Genomic DNA, 20,649 nt, shown 5'->3' with positions numbered 1-20,649 from the left:
GTTTCCCAGACATCTTCAATGTCTTGTTTTGTCCAGCAGTCCAATATAGTTCAAATATTCAGTTGCAAAGCTGATGAACTAAATAGGTCCATAAAGAAACTTTTCCAAGTTAGGTGTGGAAGAACTGGTGTGCACCATCACCATCATATATAGATAATATACAGACAAAAGTATTGGGCCACCTGACAACAGGGGCTTTAATGACATCACAGGCCTGAGGTCAGGCACTGATGTTGGAGCAAAAGGTCTGGCTCGCAATCTCCATTGCAGTTCATCCCAAAGGTGTTGGATGGGGTTGAGGTCAGGTCTCTGTGTGGGCCAGTCAAGTTCTTCCACACCAAACTCATCCAACCATGTCTTTATGGACTTTGCTTTGTGCACTGGGGCACAGTCATGCTGGAATAGAAAAGGGACCACTGCTGAAGACCGAGCACGAGAGCTCCTGGAGGTTTGTCTGATATGAGCTGGTTCCATTGTATAATGAGCTGTCACAAAGTAATAATGTGCCTTTATGATAACCGGTTATGTATTCAACAAGATACAATAAGATGCATCTTTGTGTGAAGTAACATAGTAAAAACGTCTTGAGCTACAAACAAAAATGGATTTGAAGTGTCAGTTTTCAGAGAGTGTGGAGACTTGTCTCCAGTGTTGCTATTCCAGTGTTGCTTTTGACAGCTGATATGGGGAACTAATAGGCCTTTCATACCGAATTAGCATCCAGCAAAATGCTGCCTTACCCTTGTGTGTTTCTGGGAAAGATCCTATAACACTGCTACAGATAGTGTGGGTATATATTGGGGTACCCAATAAGGGTCCTCAGAACAGACAAAACCTTCCAGAACTGGTTAGTTTTACTATCAATGAATTAGCTATGAATCATCTGATTATTATGATTGATTGATTGATTGATTAAGTGCAAAGAGAAACAATATCATTTGTATACAAAAAGGACTCATTCTAAGGTAAACAATAACCATTTTTAGTTTCAGGTTAATGGAGGAATTGAACATAATGCTGAGTATGATATTGTCTTTGTGCCTCTACACCCCTCTAAAACAATGGACCTTTACTCATCCTGTCTAAATGTTAGAAAATAGATTTTACCTTTTGTCATTTAAAGGCCTCCGCTGCAAAAGCCCACACTGCTTTTACCTCCACCCCACATGGTCTGACCAGCCATTCAGCACTCAGCAAAGTGTAATTAGCTTGAACCAATCACACTGAAGGCATGAGGGCAGGATTATTCATTAACTGGGGGCTTAGCTGTCAAATGCCAGCTACAGAGGAATGCTGCTAAGTCCCTGTTTCAGTCCCATGTTTCCTGTCACCATGAGACAAACAATAATTCTGCAAGTGAAATAGTTTCCTTTTTTTATTTTTCATTAATGCAGCGACACTGACTGCAGTTCTGTGCCATGGGTGCTCTAAATGCTTGAAATGTGTTGCTGTAGTTATGTCAGAAAAAACTGACCTGAAAACAGTCTGTATTGGCACTAATTAACCAAGTTTTCATAGTCCCAAGTGTGAGATTCAAATGTGTAATGTTTAGTGGTGTCAACACAGAATGGACCCTCTGTTTGTTTTGGCCATGCAGTGGGAGAAAACCTGATGGCAGCGAGTTTGAACACAGAGAGTCTTTGTATGGCAAAGACCACTCAAAATGAGTAATAAGAAAGAGATTTGGCAACGCTGGTTCTATTAAAGAAATTGAATTTTCCTCCGGGACGTTGTCGATATGAGACCCCCCCTCCACCCTCCACACAAACCTGTCCACGACTAAACAGAACAAATTGATGCTGTCAGGGTGCTGGCAGGTCGTTTGACTTCTGCAGCCAGAATTCATTTACCAAGCCCCTTCCCGTTCAGGCTTCTCTCTCAGGAGTGTATGCAGAATCCATCACATCCTGTTCTTCTTTTTTTTTATTGGATGGTTTGTGTGGGTAACAGATTGCAGTGCCACTTTGTCATCCCGTCCCAGTCTGGCCGTCTGTCTCACACTTTGATCGCAGAGCACAGACACGCCACTGTTGTGCAGCTTTTAGAAGAAGCGGTGTATCGGAGAACAGATTTTGGCAGAAAATGGAAGAGAAAGAGGAGGTCAAGAGGAGGAGGACTGGGAGCTCGGTTCCCGGACTGGACAGCCTGCGGTGGAGTCACTTTAGCTGTGTGGCTGTGTGGCCTCTGACACCCCCAGAGGAGAGAAATGTAGGAGTCTCTGCATAGTGTGCACATACATCTTTACATACATATCACATACATCTACAACACGTGTAGCCATCTTGCAACAATTAGATAAACAACATGAGCTTGTTTTCCAAGTTGTCAGATATCAGGCTAAGCTGACAAGTTTGGTAGCAGACCATTAGCGAGCTCATTAGTTTGGAGACTTTTATTTTGTTATTTGGTCACTTCTTATTGGGCAAATGGTGTACAAACTGCCAGCGGGCAATAAACATTTAATTATAGAGAAAATAAAAAGAAGCCCCAAGAGCAACTGTGACTGAGTAGTGCTAGCCCAGCCAGCTAGCATGTTAGCGGTCAGCTGAGCAGCTACAATGTTTCCCTAACCAGCCCTGACGGTGGTATAGTCTGTGTGTAATCACTGTTCAAGAACCAAATATTTTGCAGAGGCGCATATAATTTGTGGTGTGACCAGGTCATTAGAATCTGTGTGTTTTCAGGCTGACCAGATTTGATGACTATATTGAGAGAGAGAGAGAGAGAGAGAGAGAGAGAGAGAGAGAGAGAGAGAGAGAGAAACACACACCAGGGCAGTGAGACAAAGCATGTCCAAATGCTGCAGGGACACAGGTGGCACCGCCTCAAGCAGCTTGTTACACAAATCATATCACGGACGCCGACACTAAGCAGCATATCCAAAAATTTGATCCCCAATTGTGTGTCGTGCAATTGTGCATCCTCAAACACACATACACACACACACACTCTACAGCCGCTCCTGTGCAGCACATAACTGGCGATATTTGAGATCCACACCCAGACACACACACATTGCTGGAATGTCTCCATATGGTTTACAGAGGAGAACTGGACTAAAAAGGAGATGTCTGGCTCATTCTGGCTCGTCTGTGTTTGCTTTCACACTCCGACTTGAGTCGGAGCCCCAAATAGAAGCCAAACCCTGTGATCCATTGGGTGCCTATGAAATAACCATGGATGTGTTGTCCCAGATACGAAATGTTTGATTCCCTCGCTCCAGTTAAGCTCACTTACTTGCACACTGCAGAATCTTTGGCCCAGTACAGCAGACTGGTTCTTAGCCAATGACAGCATCTCTCCATATGCGCGTGAGACTGCACATGAGCGAGGCGAGCTGCAGGCTTCCCCCGTCCTCAAAATCCACCCTCCCTTGCTCATTAACATTTCAGGAGGAAAATGTGATTGGAGAGGCAGTGTGCGGCACAGTGAATCCCTTCTGTTACTCACACAGAAGACATGAAGACAACAGACGTGCTAACTGAACAATCCTGAGTTTATAAAGTATCTGACATTATGCCAAATGGATCATTTTGGCACATAAACTCTACATGAGCTGTCAATTGCAGCTTGATTTCTCCACTATTATACCGTTTTGTGCTCTAATTTGGTAAAGTGCCCTTTTCTGCAGCCTTGAAGCTTCTTTGTCTGCAGTATCCAGGCAGCAGCAGTGTCTATTATACCAGTTATAGACACTGCATCCATCGAGTTACTAGAGGTTTATCAGAAGCAGGGTGTATTTCCACAGACACAAACTGACATTTTAGTCAAGCGCTATCAGCTCAGGACCAAAAGGTTAATTGCTCTCGTCTCTGTCAGGTTGTGAGCCTTGTAGAATCCTCTGATCCATGAAATGAAGGTATCTTTCGTCATCCTGACCAGTGAAATGATGCTAACTCACTTTCATCTCGGGGTTTCTCTGCATTATTTATCTATTTTTATTTTTTCATTTATTTATTTTTTTGGTGCTTTCACTCACACACTGGCCATGTTTGGCTGACCCGTGTATGTGTGTGAGTTGTATTTGTGAGTGAAGTCAGTATTTGAATGCCATTAACATTTTCTTCTGCCCACACAAAGCTGATTATCGGGTCCTTTTGAACACGATGCTGAACGCTGAACCACAGTACAGGGCTGGAAGTGGTTGCTAAGGAAAGTGAGGAGCGGTGTGTGTGATTGTAAGCATCTGCTGATGTGTTCATGTTGATACATTTCTGTGTCAGTCTAGGCTTGTGAAAAGGTTGGGGTTTGGGGGGGTTGGCTTGTGAAACGCCACAAATGTGATGGTGGGGGAATGGGTGAATGTGGTCTGACACCCAGTGAGGTGGAAATGTAGGTTAATCTGGTCATATGGACACAGCCATCATGATCAGCATCATACCTCCTGGAGCAGGGGGGGCGCAGGGCGTTGGCTGAGCAAGGGAGAGAATTGTCCAGAAGGTGGGTGAATGGTTATTGGAGGAAGCAGTGGAGGAAAGGGGCAGGAGGTGTTTGCTCTGTGTGTGTGCTAGAGCGAGGACACAGAAGTGAGAGATGAAGGAGGTGGGACGGGGTCAGCAGAGAGAGAGAGAGAGAGAGATGAGAGGACTGAGGACAAAAGAACAGAGGGAGCAGAGTGGACTGATGCATTTGCACAGAGGAGGTGTTCCCCCCACCCCCACCCCCGCCTGCGTGCCCTGCTGTCCATCTTCAAACATTCCTCTCCGCGCCCGCCTGATTGGCTAGATGTCACCATGGTCACAGATGCAGCATCCGTCGCCACCCCACCACAGTTCCTTTAACCTGCTTTCATCTAATTCAATTACACAATCACATTATGTAATGTAGTTAGGGGAAAATGCACGCCCGCTCTGAGGTGTGACATTGATGCGGTCGCCATCTGTGAACCAAGATGGAAAGAACTTAAGCTAAAGCCAGAGTAATTCTGTTAGCATTTAGTGATTTGTACTTTTGATTCAGTTTGACTTTATTTCAAACACGTTCATATCACTATAAAAGTATGTATGCAGTGCATGCATTAAGATTTTTCAGTTTTGAGCTCAAGAGAACTGATGTAATGTACTTCATCTGTGTCAGGATCCTGACAGCAGCAGCAGACTCTGAATCAGCTGCAGCAACACGACTGAATTACATTGAGCTGCCTCAGTGTGGAATGTGTGGAGCATGGCTCTGTGCACGCTGCCGCGCAGATACTAATAATGCCTCAAAGTGCAGCATGGAGATGCTGCAGAGTGGGTTGCCATGTGTGCACCAAGTGAAAGCCCTCCCCCTCACGCTGCTCTCCTCATGGCCAGATGCATTTGATGGAGACTCCCACCCACTCACCAGCGCTCCTGCTCCCTGTCCTCCCTCCCAACCCGAGAGAGACACCTAGTGGGCACATGGTGCAACTACAGCTCCACATCCACGCTGCCCTCAAACTGACCTGCACTCCTTTGCGCCCAGAATAATTTATGGTGCAAGGCACAGGCATTTTCTAGTAATTGTACAGGCACAGTGGAACAGGATGCTGGATAGACCAAAAGAGGGGGAGGAAGAGGGAAACAGAGTGGTAATCCCAACCTGGTGATGAATACAAAGCCTACAGTAAGCAGTGTTCCCTACAGCAGAGCATAATCTCATCGGGCTCCATTAGCAAGCCAATTCTCATCAGTTCTTTTGCTTTTGTTTTGCATGTCTGTTCCCCACTACCTTCATATACTCCATTAGACCTCTGAGTTGAATTAATCACACATTTCCATGCTGGGTATGTCTCCACATCCTCTCCAGGCTGCATAATGCATTCTAATGCAGTTTGTGGGTATTCTACACTGTACTCGACTGTAGCCTGAAACTCATTTATCACAGCAATGCAGACGGGCCGCTGCTGCTCTGAAGACCGTTCTGCATTCAGCACAGCACATCTCTTCCTCTTTCCTCACTCCTGCCTATATCTCTCACTCCACGCATCCCTCATATGCCTCTCTCCCCCAGCCAAGCTGTGTGAGCGACCCCACCCTTCCCCTCAGGTCCTTTCTATTTTTAATTACCTGTCAGAGAGCCCCGGGTCTCGATCCTCTGCCTCACAGCTCTCTGTCATGTCTCAGTCGCTTCACTTCACACTAGCCAGGAATGTGCCTGTGACAACACAGCAGAGAGAGATTTACAGTCAAGACGGACGTTGAGAGGTCTGCCGGTGCATTATGGGAAGGTCTCATCACGACTCACCGCAAACGTGAATGTGTAAACGAAGAGCTTCATCACTGTTGATTGTGGGCATACATGAGCTGATGAGATCTGTTATCAGTGTTTAGCATCTCACCTGTATCTGCTTCTATTGGTCAATGTTAAATAAGTATTATACAACAAATAGTTCCAATTTGATTGGAGTTGTGATATGCTAACATAATTTTGAACTTCAATAAAACTTTGCGGAACTTAACCGCTGTATTTGCAGAAGCTCTTGCGACATTAATTAATTAAGTGAGTTAGTCTTACTTTTCATTAAATCGACTTTCTTTAATGAACATCCATGCAGGTGTGTGTCTCCATTTGTGTGCAGAGAGCAAACAGTTTTGTGACCACAGTGAAAATGTAAGGCTCAGTGCTAACAAATATGGACTGAAGCAGAATATTTTGTAAGGAGAAAGAAAACAAAAAAAACACGTTGTGAAGAACTTTTAGCTTTTTTTTTCAACTTCTTTTTCCAGTTAATGTAGAAAGTCTAAATTATATTAAAAGTCTAAAACCGGTCTTTATGGTATGTGTTTATCTTAAGGAAAATTGATAGAAATTCCACATTATTTTGACACATTCGGTCTCATACAGGATAAAAAAGATTTCACTAAATCTTGGCTGATATGTAATTACCATCAGATTTTTTTTAAAACTATGAATATTAATGCCTCAAGCAGCATTTACTGTCTGCAACCCGTGTGAGAGTAGATACAGGGTTTATGATTACACAATGTCCATGACTCATGGATTTTTAGTGTAAAAATGAGAGCCTCTTGAACTTCCTATTAGTAGTTTTTAGTGGTTTTAGAAAAAGGATAAAGGCTGTATTGCATGTGTTTGTGAAGGAGAAACCATAGACTCTAATGATGAAATACCTTAGTTACATTACAGCAGATGTTGCAGAATCTTTAGGCAACTGTTGAAATTGGAAATGGTATTTTAACAACTGAGTGCTCCTTTTCCTTTTCCCTTCAGGTCAAGATTCAACTCAAGGTGTTATTCTTCTTTCCTTTTGTTTCTCTCCTCTTCTGTTCAGTCTTTGTCTTTTTGGAATCCCCTCAGACTGTACTAACACGGTGTTACCCCGCTGATCATCTTAGCTTTCATTTGCTCAGGTGAAAGACGAGAGCAGCACGAAGTGCGTGCACAGTAGTGATCAGTGGTGTTATATTTCCTCGACACACTGAGTCCCTGTGCCTGCGGTGTGTGTGTGTGTGTGTGTGTGTGTGGAGCGCAGTGGTTAAACATAGACCCTGGCCTCAGGTGAAACAGTGCGTTTGTCTGTCCACACATCTGTCAAGGTCCAGATTGACTCAAACACGTAGAGACACACACACTCTGATAGAGGAAGCTCTGCCTTTTTCACTGTCATTTCCTGTTGTGTTAGATGTGTTTGTGGCTGGAGAGATCCTGTTCCCCTTTGCCTCTGTCACAGTCAGTCTCAGATTCCCTTCTACCTTCGACCGGGCCGTTGCACAACCAGAGGGGCAGAGAGAGAGGGGGAGAAGAAAACGAGTTTGTGTGTCTGTGTGTGTGCTGGAGAGACGCGAAGCCACAGGGGTCGACGTGTGTCCTGTCACTGCTGATGTCCATCGCACATCGCCATGCGTCGCGCATTCAGTATATTCAGAGGTTACAGGAGGGCCAGCGAAGATGACGACGAGGTGTTTGTGTGCAGCCACAGATACAAGGTGACACAACAGATAAGAGACCCAAAATGAGACACAGTGGACATGAAAATATGGGTACTTTGTCTTTGAAAAGCAAAAGTCTTTAAGGCGATGTTTTAGCATGTCAGGTATTTCTGCACTGTGTCCACTCTTAGATTAAAACAGAAGCGAATGTGTCTGCTTTGCCAACAAATGGATTTCATATCCCTTAACAGTTAATTTCCTGGTGGTCCTTTTCTTCAAACTGTCCATTTATAGTTTGAGAACTTTCCATCAGACGTTGCCAGCTCTGTTCTGTTGAAACTGTTAAATTGGATTCCAGGTAGCATTAACAGGGACCTAACAAAAGTTTGTCCATCTGAAACTTACAGATACTGCGTGACTGCAGTCAGCCAGTAAAACACTTGATGTTGAGTTCAATTAAACATTTACTGTAGAAAAGTGCCTTTGCTGTCTCCTGCTGCTCCCGCAATGTGTTGGACTTCTCTGTCGGCATATGGTGCACGTTGCATGAGGCTTTTCTGTCTTTTTTTTTTTTTTTTTTTTTGCAAAAGAGGCCACACATTGTCTCTCGACATCTCTTCTATTTTGAGTTTGTTGCTCAATTTCTATTTTTTCTGTCTAAAACATATTTATAGGTATAGTGATTGAGCCCAGTGATATATTGATTGGCTCAGTGTTTTTGGCTGGTTTTAGTCTATCACCAGAAGTCTGACATTTGTTAAACACTAAACATTAAATGCAGCTCAGACTGAGGGGAATGTCTTTAGTTTTGAGGCTATTCATGAAAACAGTGTTGGACAAATTGAGATGTTGAGCTGATGGTCACCAAAGTGGTGGGCTCACCCACACACAGACTGATTGATGTTGCCTAAAAACAAATACCAGGACTCTCCATATTGATATTGGTACAGTTATAGGGCTACATATTGGTAAGAATCTGTCAACGTGATACTGCGGTTATGATATGATATGAATTTCTTTCCTGTGTGTGTGTGTGTGTGTGTGTGTGTGTGTGTGTGTGTGACCATAATAAAACTATACTGAGTTGCATTATGAGAAGTGTTGGATCTACGGTCGCTGAAACTGTATAAGTTTTAGCGTGTCAGGTATTTCTGCACTGTGTCCACTCTTAGATTAGACTTATACAACTAAGTTTCTTTTTTTCATTCTGTCTCTTGTCATCTTCTAAGTTCCTGACAGGGCAACATTAAATAGGTAAACCACGTCTTTAATTTGCAGTATGCATGTCAACAATGGCCCTGTGTTCCTGTGCGCAGTAATAGGCACTGTCCCTCTGTCTTAAGTGATTGTTAAATCACTGTGTGAATGAAAGTGGAGACCACAGGAAAATGTTTTGGGTTTATCGTCTGTCAGAAAGGACATTTAAGCTCGTTCATTACTTCCCCACCGGATTTGGTTTCTATGTCCTGAGTGGAATCTAAATAGAGTTGACCCCAGCCTCTCTCTCAGGCCACACTCAATCATTGCATTTAGACTTGAATCATTACCACATTATTTCCTGAAAACCCCAATTAAAGCTGCAGCACACTGGCTCCATTCTGGTTGTGACTGATGAGTCTGAACCCGAGTTCAGCCAAACCATCATCTCTCTGCGGTTTGCCGCCATGCTCGAACACTTGCCGCGTGTTGGACTGAAGCTGAGAGACAGCGTAAACCTAACTGAAAACAGCAGGGCACCACTGAAACCTTTCCTCTGCTTCCGCGTGTGTGCCGGATATTAAATAAGGTTGGGTTTTTTTTGTTTTTTTTGAAAAATATTCCTGTTATTCCAAGACCGGCAGGAAGTCCCATCTGTGTCCTGAAAGCGGTTCAAATCCTCTGACTGAAGTGCATTTTGCCTCCACATTCCTCACCTGTAACAAACAGTGGGAAAGGGGTTTGGTGCTGGCACAGTTCCTGATGTCCAGTTCTTTTCTGGGTGGACATTTATCTGCTCCGTGTTTTACAGGATGTCTGGTGCTGGATCTCCTCTAGAGAGACATGGGGCTGGCGGCAGTCTCCTCTACTCAGCTCAAAGAAAAAAAAAAAAAACTAAAAAAACCTCCAAATATTTTTCAGAAGCATTCAGGGCGTCATTAAATCATCCGAGCTGCAGCCACGGATATGTAGCTGTGTGGCTTTTGTGGTGTGACCTTTGGACGCTGCCAAGCTGCCAGAGATGGCTTTCAGAACTGTCTTGCTGTGTGTCTGGACTGACATGACTGACTGACTGTGGTTAGTGGAGACATTTACAGAGTCCAGTCAAGTAAATATGCCTGAAATTGTAATGTGGAATGACTTGAGTTCATTGATCCACAGTCTTAATACTAAACTTGCTGTGTAATGGGGCAGTCGTGGATCAGCGGGGGCAGTCGTGAATCAGCGGTTAGGGTGTCGGACCCGTAACCGGTGGATCGCTGGTTCGATTCCCCGTCCCGGTGTCCATGGCTGAGGTACCCTTGAGCAAGGTACCTAACCCCCACTGCTCCCCGGGCGCTGCACGCGGTCGCCCACTGCCCCGGGTTTGCTGTGTGTGTGCACGTCACTTGGGTGGGTTAAATGCAGAGAACAAATTTCGTTGGAGTGAGTTCCCTCCAATGACAAAAATATGTCACACACACACACACACACGTCACACTTCACACTTTAATCATTAGCTGTTATGCAGCCGTCTTATGTGTCTATCAGCACTAACTTGCTCGCCCAGAGGGTGGGCAGGCTGTATCTTATCTTCACTTCCTCTTTACTTCTGCTTCTTTACCCAATCGTATCATCTTTATTTCAACCAACCTTTTATTTTGAAATTTTAGGCATCATTTAGTGCGGCATGGTTGCTAAGACATGCGCTTGTTCTTTCACAGAAAAGTGACAGGCTCTGTTCCTGCATCCTGTCAAAATACTGCATCTGCTATCTGCTCGCTTGGGAAATGGAAACATTTAAGTGGAATTAGTTTTCTTTATCTGGTAGTTAGGTTGCAGTACAGTAAGATTCCAACATAAAGTTTGCACTCCATGTGAAATGTCAGCTTCAGATGAACCCTTTCAGATGAGAACCTTCATTCAGCCTACAGCTATGGTGAAAGACATGCATGCCTTTATTAAGCCATGCCTGAACTGCTGCAAGGCCCCACTCAGACCTTCTCATTGCTGCTCCGTGAGACATGCAGCCTGCTCATTCATTAGTGGTGAAGGTGTAAACGCAACTTTTCTACATCAGCATTTGCTAATCAAATAAATGCAATCTCACATTTCCGGTAGAGTCTCTTGCTTGCCTCACAATGGTTGTGATGAAAAGTAAAAACGGTTGCCATGGATTTCAGCTGTGAGATCCTGTCTCTGTCTATTATGAAGTGTTTTCTCAGCACTGCGCTTCCTTTCCACATCATATTTCTATGCATCACAGCTTGATGTGCTGCTTTAACGCTGAGATGTTTTCCCTCTAAATCCCCGATAACACCTTGATTACTTGCTTCTTGCAAGGTCAGGTCAGTGGCCATCTTAAAAAAGGCACCCATTTGTTTTCTTTTGATTTGTCTTGGTTTTAAACCTTTTTCATTTTGAGTACACTTAACAGTACTTCTTTTCATATATTGTCTTGTTTCTCTCTCTTTTGTAAATCACTTGATATTGTCTGTTTTGAAAAAGGTTATATAAGTGTTACAGACGGATAAATGATTATGTGACTGTGCTGAGTCCATCTGGGTTAAGAACTTGATGAGAATCAGGCTGATATGGTTTTAAAGTATCTGCAAGCCACATGTGGCGTCTCATTTGATGAACAGCTGCGTCCTGCCTTGAGACAGCCAGGACAACTCGTGACTGTCACTGCCTCACCTTCATGCTCATAGAAAGATAAGTTGGGTTGATGTACAGCAGGTGTTATATTTGCAGCTAAATGTGCCATGTTTGTGATTTTGACTTTTAACAGCTCAGTTTGTTACATTCAGCATAATCCAGTCCATAGATGATAGCTGCTGTTGTCTGTGCTGGACAGCACCAACATTCCTACAGATCCTTAGATCTCAGCAGACTTTGGCGTCATTTCAGGGATCCTCCCGTTTAAGAAATTCCTGGAACATCAATACAGTTTCAAAAGGAATGTTGTAAAGTCTCTGGAAATTGGGGAATGATACCTAAAAAAAAAACCATGAAAAGATGTAATGTTCAAGTCCTAAATAAAATCCAGAATATTCTCTCTCCTTTCTCTTATCAGACAACATCTCCTACGGGTCAGGGCCGGTCCGACTCGCCCGTCTACACGAACCTCCAGGAGCTGAAGATCTCACAGTCCAGCCTGCCGCCCGTCCCCTCCAGCTCCCCTCTCCACATCCTGGGCGACTGGGAGACCCACAAAGACCTGAGTGGCAGGCATTTCTACTACAATCGTGCCACCGGAGAGCGCACCTGGAAGCCGCCGCGCACCAGGGACACTAGCGGCAGCACCAGCAGTATGCGAGTGGACAGCCAGGGCACGGTGGAGAGTGAGGTGAGGCACACTTGAAACCAGTTGAAGCCATTTCTTTCATGTAGGCTTGCGTGGTTTGCACGCTTTAAAAAGCCATCAAGTTGCTTGTTGACGTTGTTTGACTTCTTTACACGAACATAACATACACAGACTGCAACGAAATCAACTTCTCCAATTCACAAACAGTAGGTGTTATCAAATGCTTAGGCACGTGATTCGGGTATTCAGTTAGTATGTGAGGAAACAGGTGACGCCACAGAGTTCATAAACAGTGTGTAACCTGACTCAGTCTTAAACAAACAGGCTGTGGTGAAGGTGTGGTGGACCTCAAAGGACTTTTAAAACCGTGTTGTGGTTACTGAAGGTAGAGAAACAAGAGTGCCTTTGATAGGAGGAAGTCAAGGTTTCCTGTCGAGTTGTAGTTTCCTGTCTATCCTTTCCAACATTGTACCCGTGTGATAATTCAGTTTACTGCAGTACATGTTGTGAAATACACTTCTTTGCTCTCTTGTCGAGAGTTAGATAAGTTTCATATCAGCATTGCTCTGTGTAAAGCTGAAATGATGTGCCCAGCTGTACCTCTAAAGCTCATGTTATACCGTAATTGATTTTTGCACTAAAACCAAAGTGAAAGACAAGTTTGACAGAGCCAAGCTAACTGTTTCCAGTCTTTGTAATTTTACTTCTAAGCTAGCCAAGCTAACCAGCTTCTGACTCTAGTAGTTAGTAGCTAAATGACAAGTATAAGAAGCATAAGATGGACATATAAAAGTAAAGTTAAAGGGCTATAATGTCTTGGACTGCATAAATCTGTATCATTAAATAGGGCTGAGCTGCTATTGGTGCTTTCATATCACAATATTTTGTCCATATTGCCCGGCCCTATCATTAACCCTCTGTTTAATTTTGTGTCCTCCTCAGCCGCTGTCCTCAGAGGAAAACTGTCACAGCACCCACTCAAGTCAGTCTGACAGCCAGTACGGGTCGCCCCCTAGAGGCTGGTCTGAGGAGCTGGACGAACATGGACACACTCTCTACGTCTCTGAATACACACAAGAGAAGGTACAGTCTGTTGATGAACAGTGCAACTTAAAGGATGAACAAAACTGTCCAGGGATGTGCCTTTGATAGTTTCCAGTATCGTTACAGTTCATTGTTGTAACCTCTGCATGTTATTTTAGATCCACTTCCTGCAATCAGATATAGCTGTTTTCCCTTTTTTGAGATGCTGACTTTTGTTTGTATTGGTAGTGGATAAAACACGTGGATGAACAAGGCCGGCCCTACTACTACAGCGCTGATGGATCCAGATCAGAATGGGAACTGCCCAAGGTAAGACTGTCCTCTGAACGTAAGCTTTTGTCTTCCATGTTACACAAAGTAATCTTCTTGAAAATCTTTTGAAAATGGAAAATCTTCTGACGTTACATCACCTAACAGCACTACCCGGTAACACACTTTCGTGTGGCTGCTCCTCCCCCGGTGGGTACATTTACGGCTTGTCCTGTAGGTGTAAGTGGATGAGTCTCTGAAGAGCACATGCGGTAGCCAAGTTTGAGTTGACCTCAGGCTGATGGGCTATTACTGGCTCTTTACCGGCTAATCTTTAGAGCTGATCTGAATCGAGCAGTCCGTTCTCAGCCTGAATGGACAGCAGCGCGGACATGGATCTATTCAGCAGACTGTACTGGGGCCCACTGAAAACAGTGTCTGGGCTCTGATAGAAGTCCCCCTGTCCAATGGTGCTGTGGAGAGTAAAAGGAGAGGTAGAGGAGAGGAAGGGGAAGATGAAGGCTCCGCTAGAATAACTCTGTGATGTCTAAACTTCAGCTCTCCTGTCTCTTATCTGCAGTACAATATCTCCCCTCAGTCCGGAGAGGTTCCCAAGAGTCGCAGTCTGGAGAGGAAGCAGCAGGATCCCATCGTCCTCACCAAGTGGAGACACAGCACCTATGTCTTAGACCTCAACGACAAGGTAATACACTATAAGTATGCAGGATTCAAAATCTGAGTGATGTGGTTACACTGTTGCCACTGATTAGTGTGGATACAGACGCTCTTCTTGCTGCAGGATTTCTGGCAGGCGTTTTGTGTGGTCTTTCCATTAGCTGCCTCATTGGCTGTGAGTTTAATCCCAGGGTACTAATGACGCTCAGCTCAATGGAAGAAAAGGCTTACAATGGCTTAATTTGACTCCTTTTGGGGGTTGGGTGGGGTGATCTTGGTTGAGGTTAGTGTGTTGTTCAAGTGAAAATCAGGTTTACTCTTACATGAACATGTTGCTGTGACCAGAGTTTCTGCTATAAGTTCCTGTTATGTGTTGTTCCCAGCTAGTTTCTGCACGTAGTATTACAGATAGTAGTATTACAGATAGTAGTATTACACTCCTGTAAAGAAGTGGAACTTGAGAGAGTCAAAGCTGAAGCTCCGGATGCTGAGATATTCTGATATTTATATTATCAGAATATAATAATATTCTATAATATTATCAGAGATATTTAGTCAGTTTGACCCGGAAAATTTGTAGAGTGCCCCTTTAATAGTGCCTGGAAGAAGTATTCACCCCTTTGGATGTTTTCCTCTTTTATTGCATTTATAAATGGAATCATAGTTAATATAATTTTGGCATTTATTTTGACATTAAATTACAAGAAAAACAGATTTTTCCAAAAGTAATTTCAGTGAAGTAAAAGTATACAAAGTAAAATAAGTGATTGCATAAATATTCACCACCTCTGAAGTGACTGAACTAATTCAGCAGAGGTCCAGCATATTGGTGCTGGTAGTCTCACAAATGAGTGAAATGGAGATCACCTGAGTGCAGTGAATGTGTCTCAAGTGACCAGACCTCAGTCCAATAGAGTGTGTGGCTGGACTTGAAAACGCCTGATCCCAGTTCAGCTTCAGTAGTTCTGCAGAGATGAATGGAGTAACATTGCAGTGTCCAGATGTGCAAGCCTGACTGAGACCTCAGTGTAATTTACATTATATATTTTTTAATTAATTGACGTTACTTTAAAGAAATCTGTTTTCACTTTGACAGTAAAGTTTTGTTGTTGTTTTTTTTTTTGCCGAAATTATGTTGACTAAGATTCCATTTATGAAAGCAATAAAGGCAGAAAACATCCAAGGAGGTGAATACTTTTTATAGCTACTGTAATTTCAGATTTAAATTTAGATTTTAAATAAAACAGACACCAGCTGATCACTGGCCAAATATTCAGTGTTTTGGGAGCGAGGAAAATGTACGAAGCTAACTCTGTGGTGGTTTGATTGCAGTTTTCTTTCAAACTCTGGCGGTTCACGTCCGACACACACAAGAGGAAACTCCGTCTCTCTCTTTACAGCGATAAAGTTGGTATCGCACGGAGCCGCTCTTCTCCGGTAGCCTCTCGAATCACCGGATGATCTGTGTTGATTCGCTGTCAGCGTCAGTGACAATGTGACAATCAAAGCCGTGTCGATCAGCAGTGTCTGATTTGTTCTCGTCGCGGCAGGAAGCAGCCAATTGAAATGAATCTCAAACTCTGATTTAAGCCACTTTCCTCTGAAGTTCAGAAGCATGTTGTGCGAAAATTAAATCTTTATGTTTTCATGACCTACACTAACATCCAACGCAATCTTGTTATCCCTCTCCGGGGCGCAGATCCATTTTATTTATTTCCTCCTCACTAACCTCAGACTTTGTGTGTCTTGTAGTTAGCTGGTAGTTATTAGAAACTCATCATATTGTACCTCTTGTTGGTAGGAGTGTGCTCCGGCGCCCAAGCAGAGCTCTCCAGACTCTGACTCGTGCCCTTCATCTCCTAAGCACCCCTCGACAGTTAGTATCCCAGCTTGCATTGCAATGCACTACACCTATCGTCATCCTGCTTTCGCCAAATACAAACATCCTCTAAACTCTCTCGCGCTGCATTGCTTTTCTCTCATCAGCTGCATGCCACATCCCATGTTTTACTGCATCACACCTAACGCCATGACAGCTCACGTTCATGCCAACAGAAATACACCAGTTTTGACACTTTGCAACAGTGTTAGGGCGCCATCTGCTGGCGACATCTGAACATAGCGGCACGCGGCACAGCCATTTCCAGCCTACACCATCGTCCCACTTCCTTGTCAAGCTTCAGCGCGCGTGTATGGGTGTCTGCATTTGTCCGTGCACGTGTTCTAGCAGGGCCTTATCTGCATCTGTGTCCTCCTCCTCAGCCCTCAGAGAAGTGTGGAGTCCTCAATGTCACCAAAATCACAGAGAATGGAAAGAAAGTCAGGTAGGAATCTAACGACTCTAAAACCCACATGAACTTTCAAGTTGAGTTGTGTGAAATCCCACGCTCACAGTAATCTTTGTTTTATTGTGACATACAGGAAGAACTGGACCTCCTCTTGGACGGTGCTGCAGGGTTCCTCCCTCCTCTTTGCAAAAGGTCAGGGGGGCAGCACCAGCTGGGTACGTATCCCATCAAACCCGACGGACTTGGTTCTCCTCCTGGGAAGCAGCATTCCACTCGACTGTGTGTTGTTTCTCTCTCTCACCTGCCTTCATTACCACCTGTGCTGTGAAATGTGTCATCCCTCTGTTCATCTCTTCTCTCTCTCCCTCCTCTCTTCTCCCCTGCTGTCCTCCCCTCTCCTCTCCTCCTCTCCTGAAGTCTTACTACCGCAGCGGCTCCATTCCTGAGCTGCTCCTCACTCTCCTTAGCAACTGGAAGCGCTCAGTCAAGCCGCGTCCTGCTGTCTCCTATGTGAACTGTAGGCCTGTGCAGGCTGCCGCTGTATGTCTCCTCTCTCTGCATGTGTTGCTGCTCCTGCCTGTCTTTCGTTCTGCCATTCACTGCTGCTTTAGTGTACTAGGAGAGCCTGTGTGTGTGTGTGTGTGTGTCAGTGTGAAGCTTAATTTTGCATATCCTAATTTTTAATAAATCTCGCACCTGCACTAATCAATGTTTTTTACATGGAACAGTGGATCAGATGACAGTGGATTTGATGTGCGAAAATGGTTGTAAAAATGAACTCAGTGAGAACCAGCTGACACTCCTCAGCTCTTTGGAGTGTTTTAGCACCTTTTTAGTTTATTGTTTTAGATTTCAGTCCCTAGCTAGCATCTGGCTGAAGAGCATAGTGGAGCCGATCGACTCTAAAAAGCCACATATTTTGGGTTCAGGCCAAAGCAGAGCTAAAAGCAGAGAAAATGCAGTTAGATTCAGCAGGTGGACACAAATGAATGTACGCTCATCTCGCTCTGTGTCTGCAGACTGTGTAAATAGGCAGGTGGTTAGCATGTTAGACATAGCAACTTTATAAGGTGATAATATACATCAGCAGTGTGTTTGCTTGTTCCGGTTTACCCAAGTGGCAGATACATCAGTTATTGCAAATTTAAGTTGGGTGGAAAGATGAAATGAAGCCTAAAACGAGATGACGGGAGAGAGAGACGAGGGAAGACATGCAGCAGAGGTTCCAGCTGAACACCAACCAGAGACGTTGCTGTCCGTGTTAGTTTCGAATTTTTTAAAAGTGTGGAAGAACAGCACGGCAGAACTAACAATTGTGCTCACTTCCACATTTGATGAAATTGGACAGTAATGGTGGGGAATGAAAAGAGCAGATTGCTAACGGTAATTGTTTTTTACGGTAAAGATTTCTTCATGTTTATGATTCGGAATGTTTTGTCTGCCACAACAATGTGGCTTTACACCATGTTGGATTCAACCACAGCTGCTAATACACTTAAGATTTGATGATTTGCACGAGTTTCAAGGCAAAGAATTTAACCAGAAGCATTGTCTGATCATTAACATGCATGTGACATGAGGAACAGCTAACAGTTTGGGGGTTTTTTTGTTTTACATTTAACACTGTACAGTAAAGGTGTGTGTCTATACCTGAAGACCTCCACAGTGTGAGTAAGGATGTGACACCTCGCTCAACGAGCACATTTAGTGTCTGTGCTTTGAAAGCACTGTGGATGTCATACAGCAATTTTATATCAAATATCAAACTGCGCTCAAACTAGAGTCCACCCCTCTCAGTCCCCTTGGCTGTTTAAAATCTCTTCTGTCTGATGTCTTTAATGATTCTTGTAAATGTTTTAATAAACTCCTCATCGGATTGTGTTTGCCGATTTCTTCTGTCCTCAGGCCTCGTTTGAAAATAAGATCCTAATCTCAGTGAGACTGCCTGATTAAATAAAGATTGAATAAATACCCCAAGTAGTTATGTAACATTTTGAAATGAAACTCTAAACATTCTCCTCAAACAGCTATGGACTCTAATGCTTTTTCCTTGATTCCAGAAGTTTGGCAGCAACCAGTCGAAACCCGAGTTCACTGTTGACCTGCGGGGGGGGTCGGTGGAGTGGGCCTCCAAAGACAAGTCGAGCAAGAAGCACGTCATCGAGGTATCAGAGACGGTTGAACTGCTGTCTGTTTCGCTCTGAGACTTCATACGTTTTAACGTGGTGGTTTTGGTTAAAACGTAATATTGGCTTTTCCTCCGTCAGCTGAAGACTCGTCAAGGGACGGAGCTGCTGATCCAGTCAGAGATCGACAGTGTGATCAACGACTGGTACCGAGCCCTCACAGAGACCATCACCACGCATGTGAGGAGACATTTATCTTTGAATAGATGTCTTTTATCTATTGTACCTCAGTTTCACGTCTTCAGTTCCTACAAGAGTGAAAACTCCACTTACAGCGGAAACAGCTGAATATGACCGAACTGCGTCTAGACAATACACACCGTTCAATACAGGCGTCTTCTGCGGGCTAAAACTGGCCTGGCAGTTCCATTTGACTTGCCAGATGTTTATAGTGAAGAAAAAAAAATAAACTATAATGTTTATACTGGATTTTTTTTGGTAAATAAGCAATTTAAATATGTAGGATTCCTACATATTTTTCAGAATCTGAGTCTGGAAGTACAGTCAATTAAGGGAATTTGGGATCCTTGTATGATTTTGCATCTTAATATACAATAGGGGCTTACTTTTGGCCCATTAAGTTTGACAGTCAAGCTTGATTGGAGTGAACGGGCCTTAAGATTAAAATCTCTCTCTGATGGCTTAAATCTGAATGTATCTAGCAGCTCATACCCGTGTCTCTTCCCCTCTAGGCCTGGGAGTCAGATGAGGCCATTGAAGAGGACATGCCTGAGTCTCCAGGATCTGAGAAACAGGACAAGGAGAAAGATCACCGGGACTCAAAGAAGAACAGGGGTGAGACAGACAGACTGCTCACAACACTGTATGTCTGTCACTGGTTAGTGCCTTAAAGAAACACACTCACATCCTGCTTGTCTTCCCTAGTGATGAAGACCTCCGTGAGCATGGACTCTTCAGACCAGAAGAAGACCAGGATGAAGCTCAAGAAGTTCCTGATACGTCGGCCCACCTATCAGGCTGTCCGAGACAAGGGTTACATCAAAGGTATTCAGACAGGAAGCCGGCGCAGACGCTTTGGATCATTTCCCGCATGTGGGAGTCGTGATAGCAGACAGCGTGTCCACTGCACAGTTACAAACCAGTGTGTGTTTGCTCACTCACAGATCAGGTGTTTGGCTGCAGCCTGACCAGCCTGTGCCAGCGGGAGAACACATCAGTGCCCAACTTTGTCAAAATGTGCATCGAGCACGTGGAGAACACGGGTATGAATCTGTCAGAGCCCTCTTCTGTCTGACATTCAGCTCAGGCAGGTCACTTTCAACTAGACTTAAATCAGTTCAGATGAGAGACAAAAAACGGTGTGTTTTGGTGGAAAACCCTCTGATGAGGTTAGACAAAAATTATTTTAGCTCAAAGTACTCTTACCAGCTCTTCTCAGAGCTTTCGACCAGTTTTCCTCAGTGGGTGGCCATTGTTCACCAACCTTAGACAGTGCTACAGTCACAGTGGAGACATTTCACCCGATACAATTTCCACTCAGTTTGTTTTTCCTTTTACAGTGTTGCAACTTGTTGCAACGTAGAGACGACCGATGCACAATATCTTTGCGTGAAGCCAGGATGTCGTGCAGATGTGGGATGTTTGCAGCCTTTGCTTGTCATGTTTGTTTGAGATCAGCTCAGCGTGTCTCGACCCACGGTGTCCCCTCCTCTCGTCCTTCTCCCGCAGGTCTCGATATCGATGGCTTATACAGAGTGAGCGGAAACCTGGCGGTGATCCAGAAGCTCCGCTTTGCTGTCAATCATGGTAGGACTCCAGTCTGCCGGCTGACCGCTAACATCCCTAAAACAGCAGTTGCTTTATAAGAGATGTTGGTATTGCAGTAACATCCTGTTTTCTCCACCACCCTGTCT

General features: G+C 44.2%; 1 protein-coding gene across 5 annotated transcripts in view; it reads left to right on the top strand.

Moving 5' to 3' along the window:
- Positions 1 to 20,649, top strand: part of arhgap12b (Rho GTPase activating protein 12b) — a 51,687-nt gene that overhangs the window by 27,599 nt on the left and 3,439 nt on the right. For 2 of the 5 annotated variants that reach the window (XM_046370908.1, XM_046370907.1), the window contains exons 3-15: positions 12,103 to 12,375; positions 13,276 to 13,416; positions 13,606 to 13,686; positions 14,207 to 14,329; positions 16,103 to 16,177; positions 16,564 to 16,625; positions 16,723 to 16,804; positions 18,650 to 18,754; positions 18,857 to 18,955; positions 19,468 to 19,570; positions 19,661 to 19,780; positions 19,900 to 19,998; positions 20,465 to 20,542. In XM_046370908.1, the coding sequence (XP_046226864.1) occupies positions 12,103 to 12,375; positions 13,276 to 13,416; positions 13,606 to 13,686; positions 14,207 to 14,329; positions 16,103 to 16,177; positions 16,564 to 16,625; positions 16,723 to 16,804; positions 18,650 to 18,754; positions 18,857 to 18,955; positions 19,468 to 19,570; positions 19,661 to 19,780; positions 19,900 to 19,998; positions 20,465 to 20,542 (1,441 nt within the window). The remainder of the gene's footprint in view (positions 1 to 12,102; positions 12,376 to 13,275; positions 13,417 to 13,605; positions 13,687 to 14,206; positions 14,330 to 16,102; positions 16,178 to 16,563; positions 16,626 to 16,722; positions 16,805 to 18,649; positions 18,755 to 18,856; positions 18,956 to 19,467; positions 19,571 to 19,660; positions 19,781 to 19,899; positions 19,999 to 20,464; positions 20,543 to 20,649) is intronic. The other 3 variants (XM_046370909.1, XM_046370911.1, XM_046370910.1) reach the window with 3 other exon arrangements.

Source organism: Scatophagus argus, chromosome 18 (assembly GCF_020382885.2).
Source record: "Scatophagus argus isolate fScaArg1 chromosome 18, fScaArg1.pri, whole genome shotgun sequence".
Lineage (NCBI taxonomy): Eukaryota > Metazoa > Chordata > Actinopteri > Scatophagidae > Scatophagus > Scatophagus argus.
This window is presented reverse-complemented; position numbering and strand designations above follow the sequence as displayed.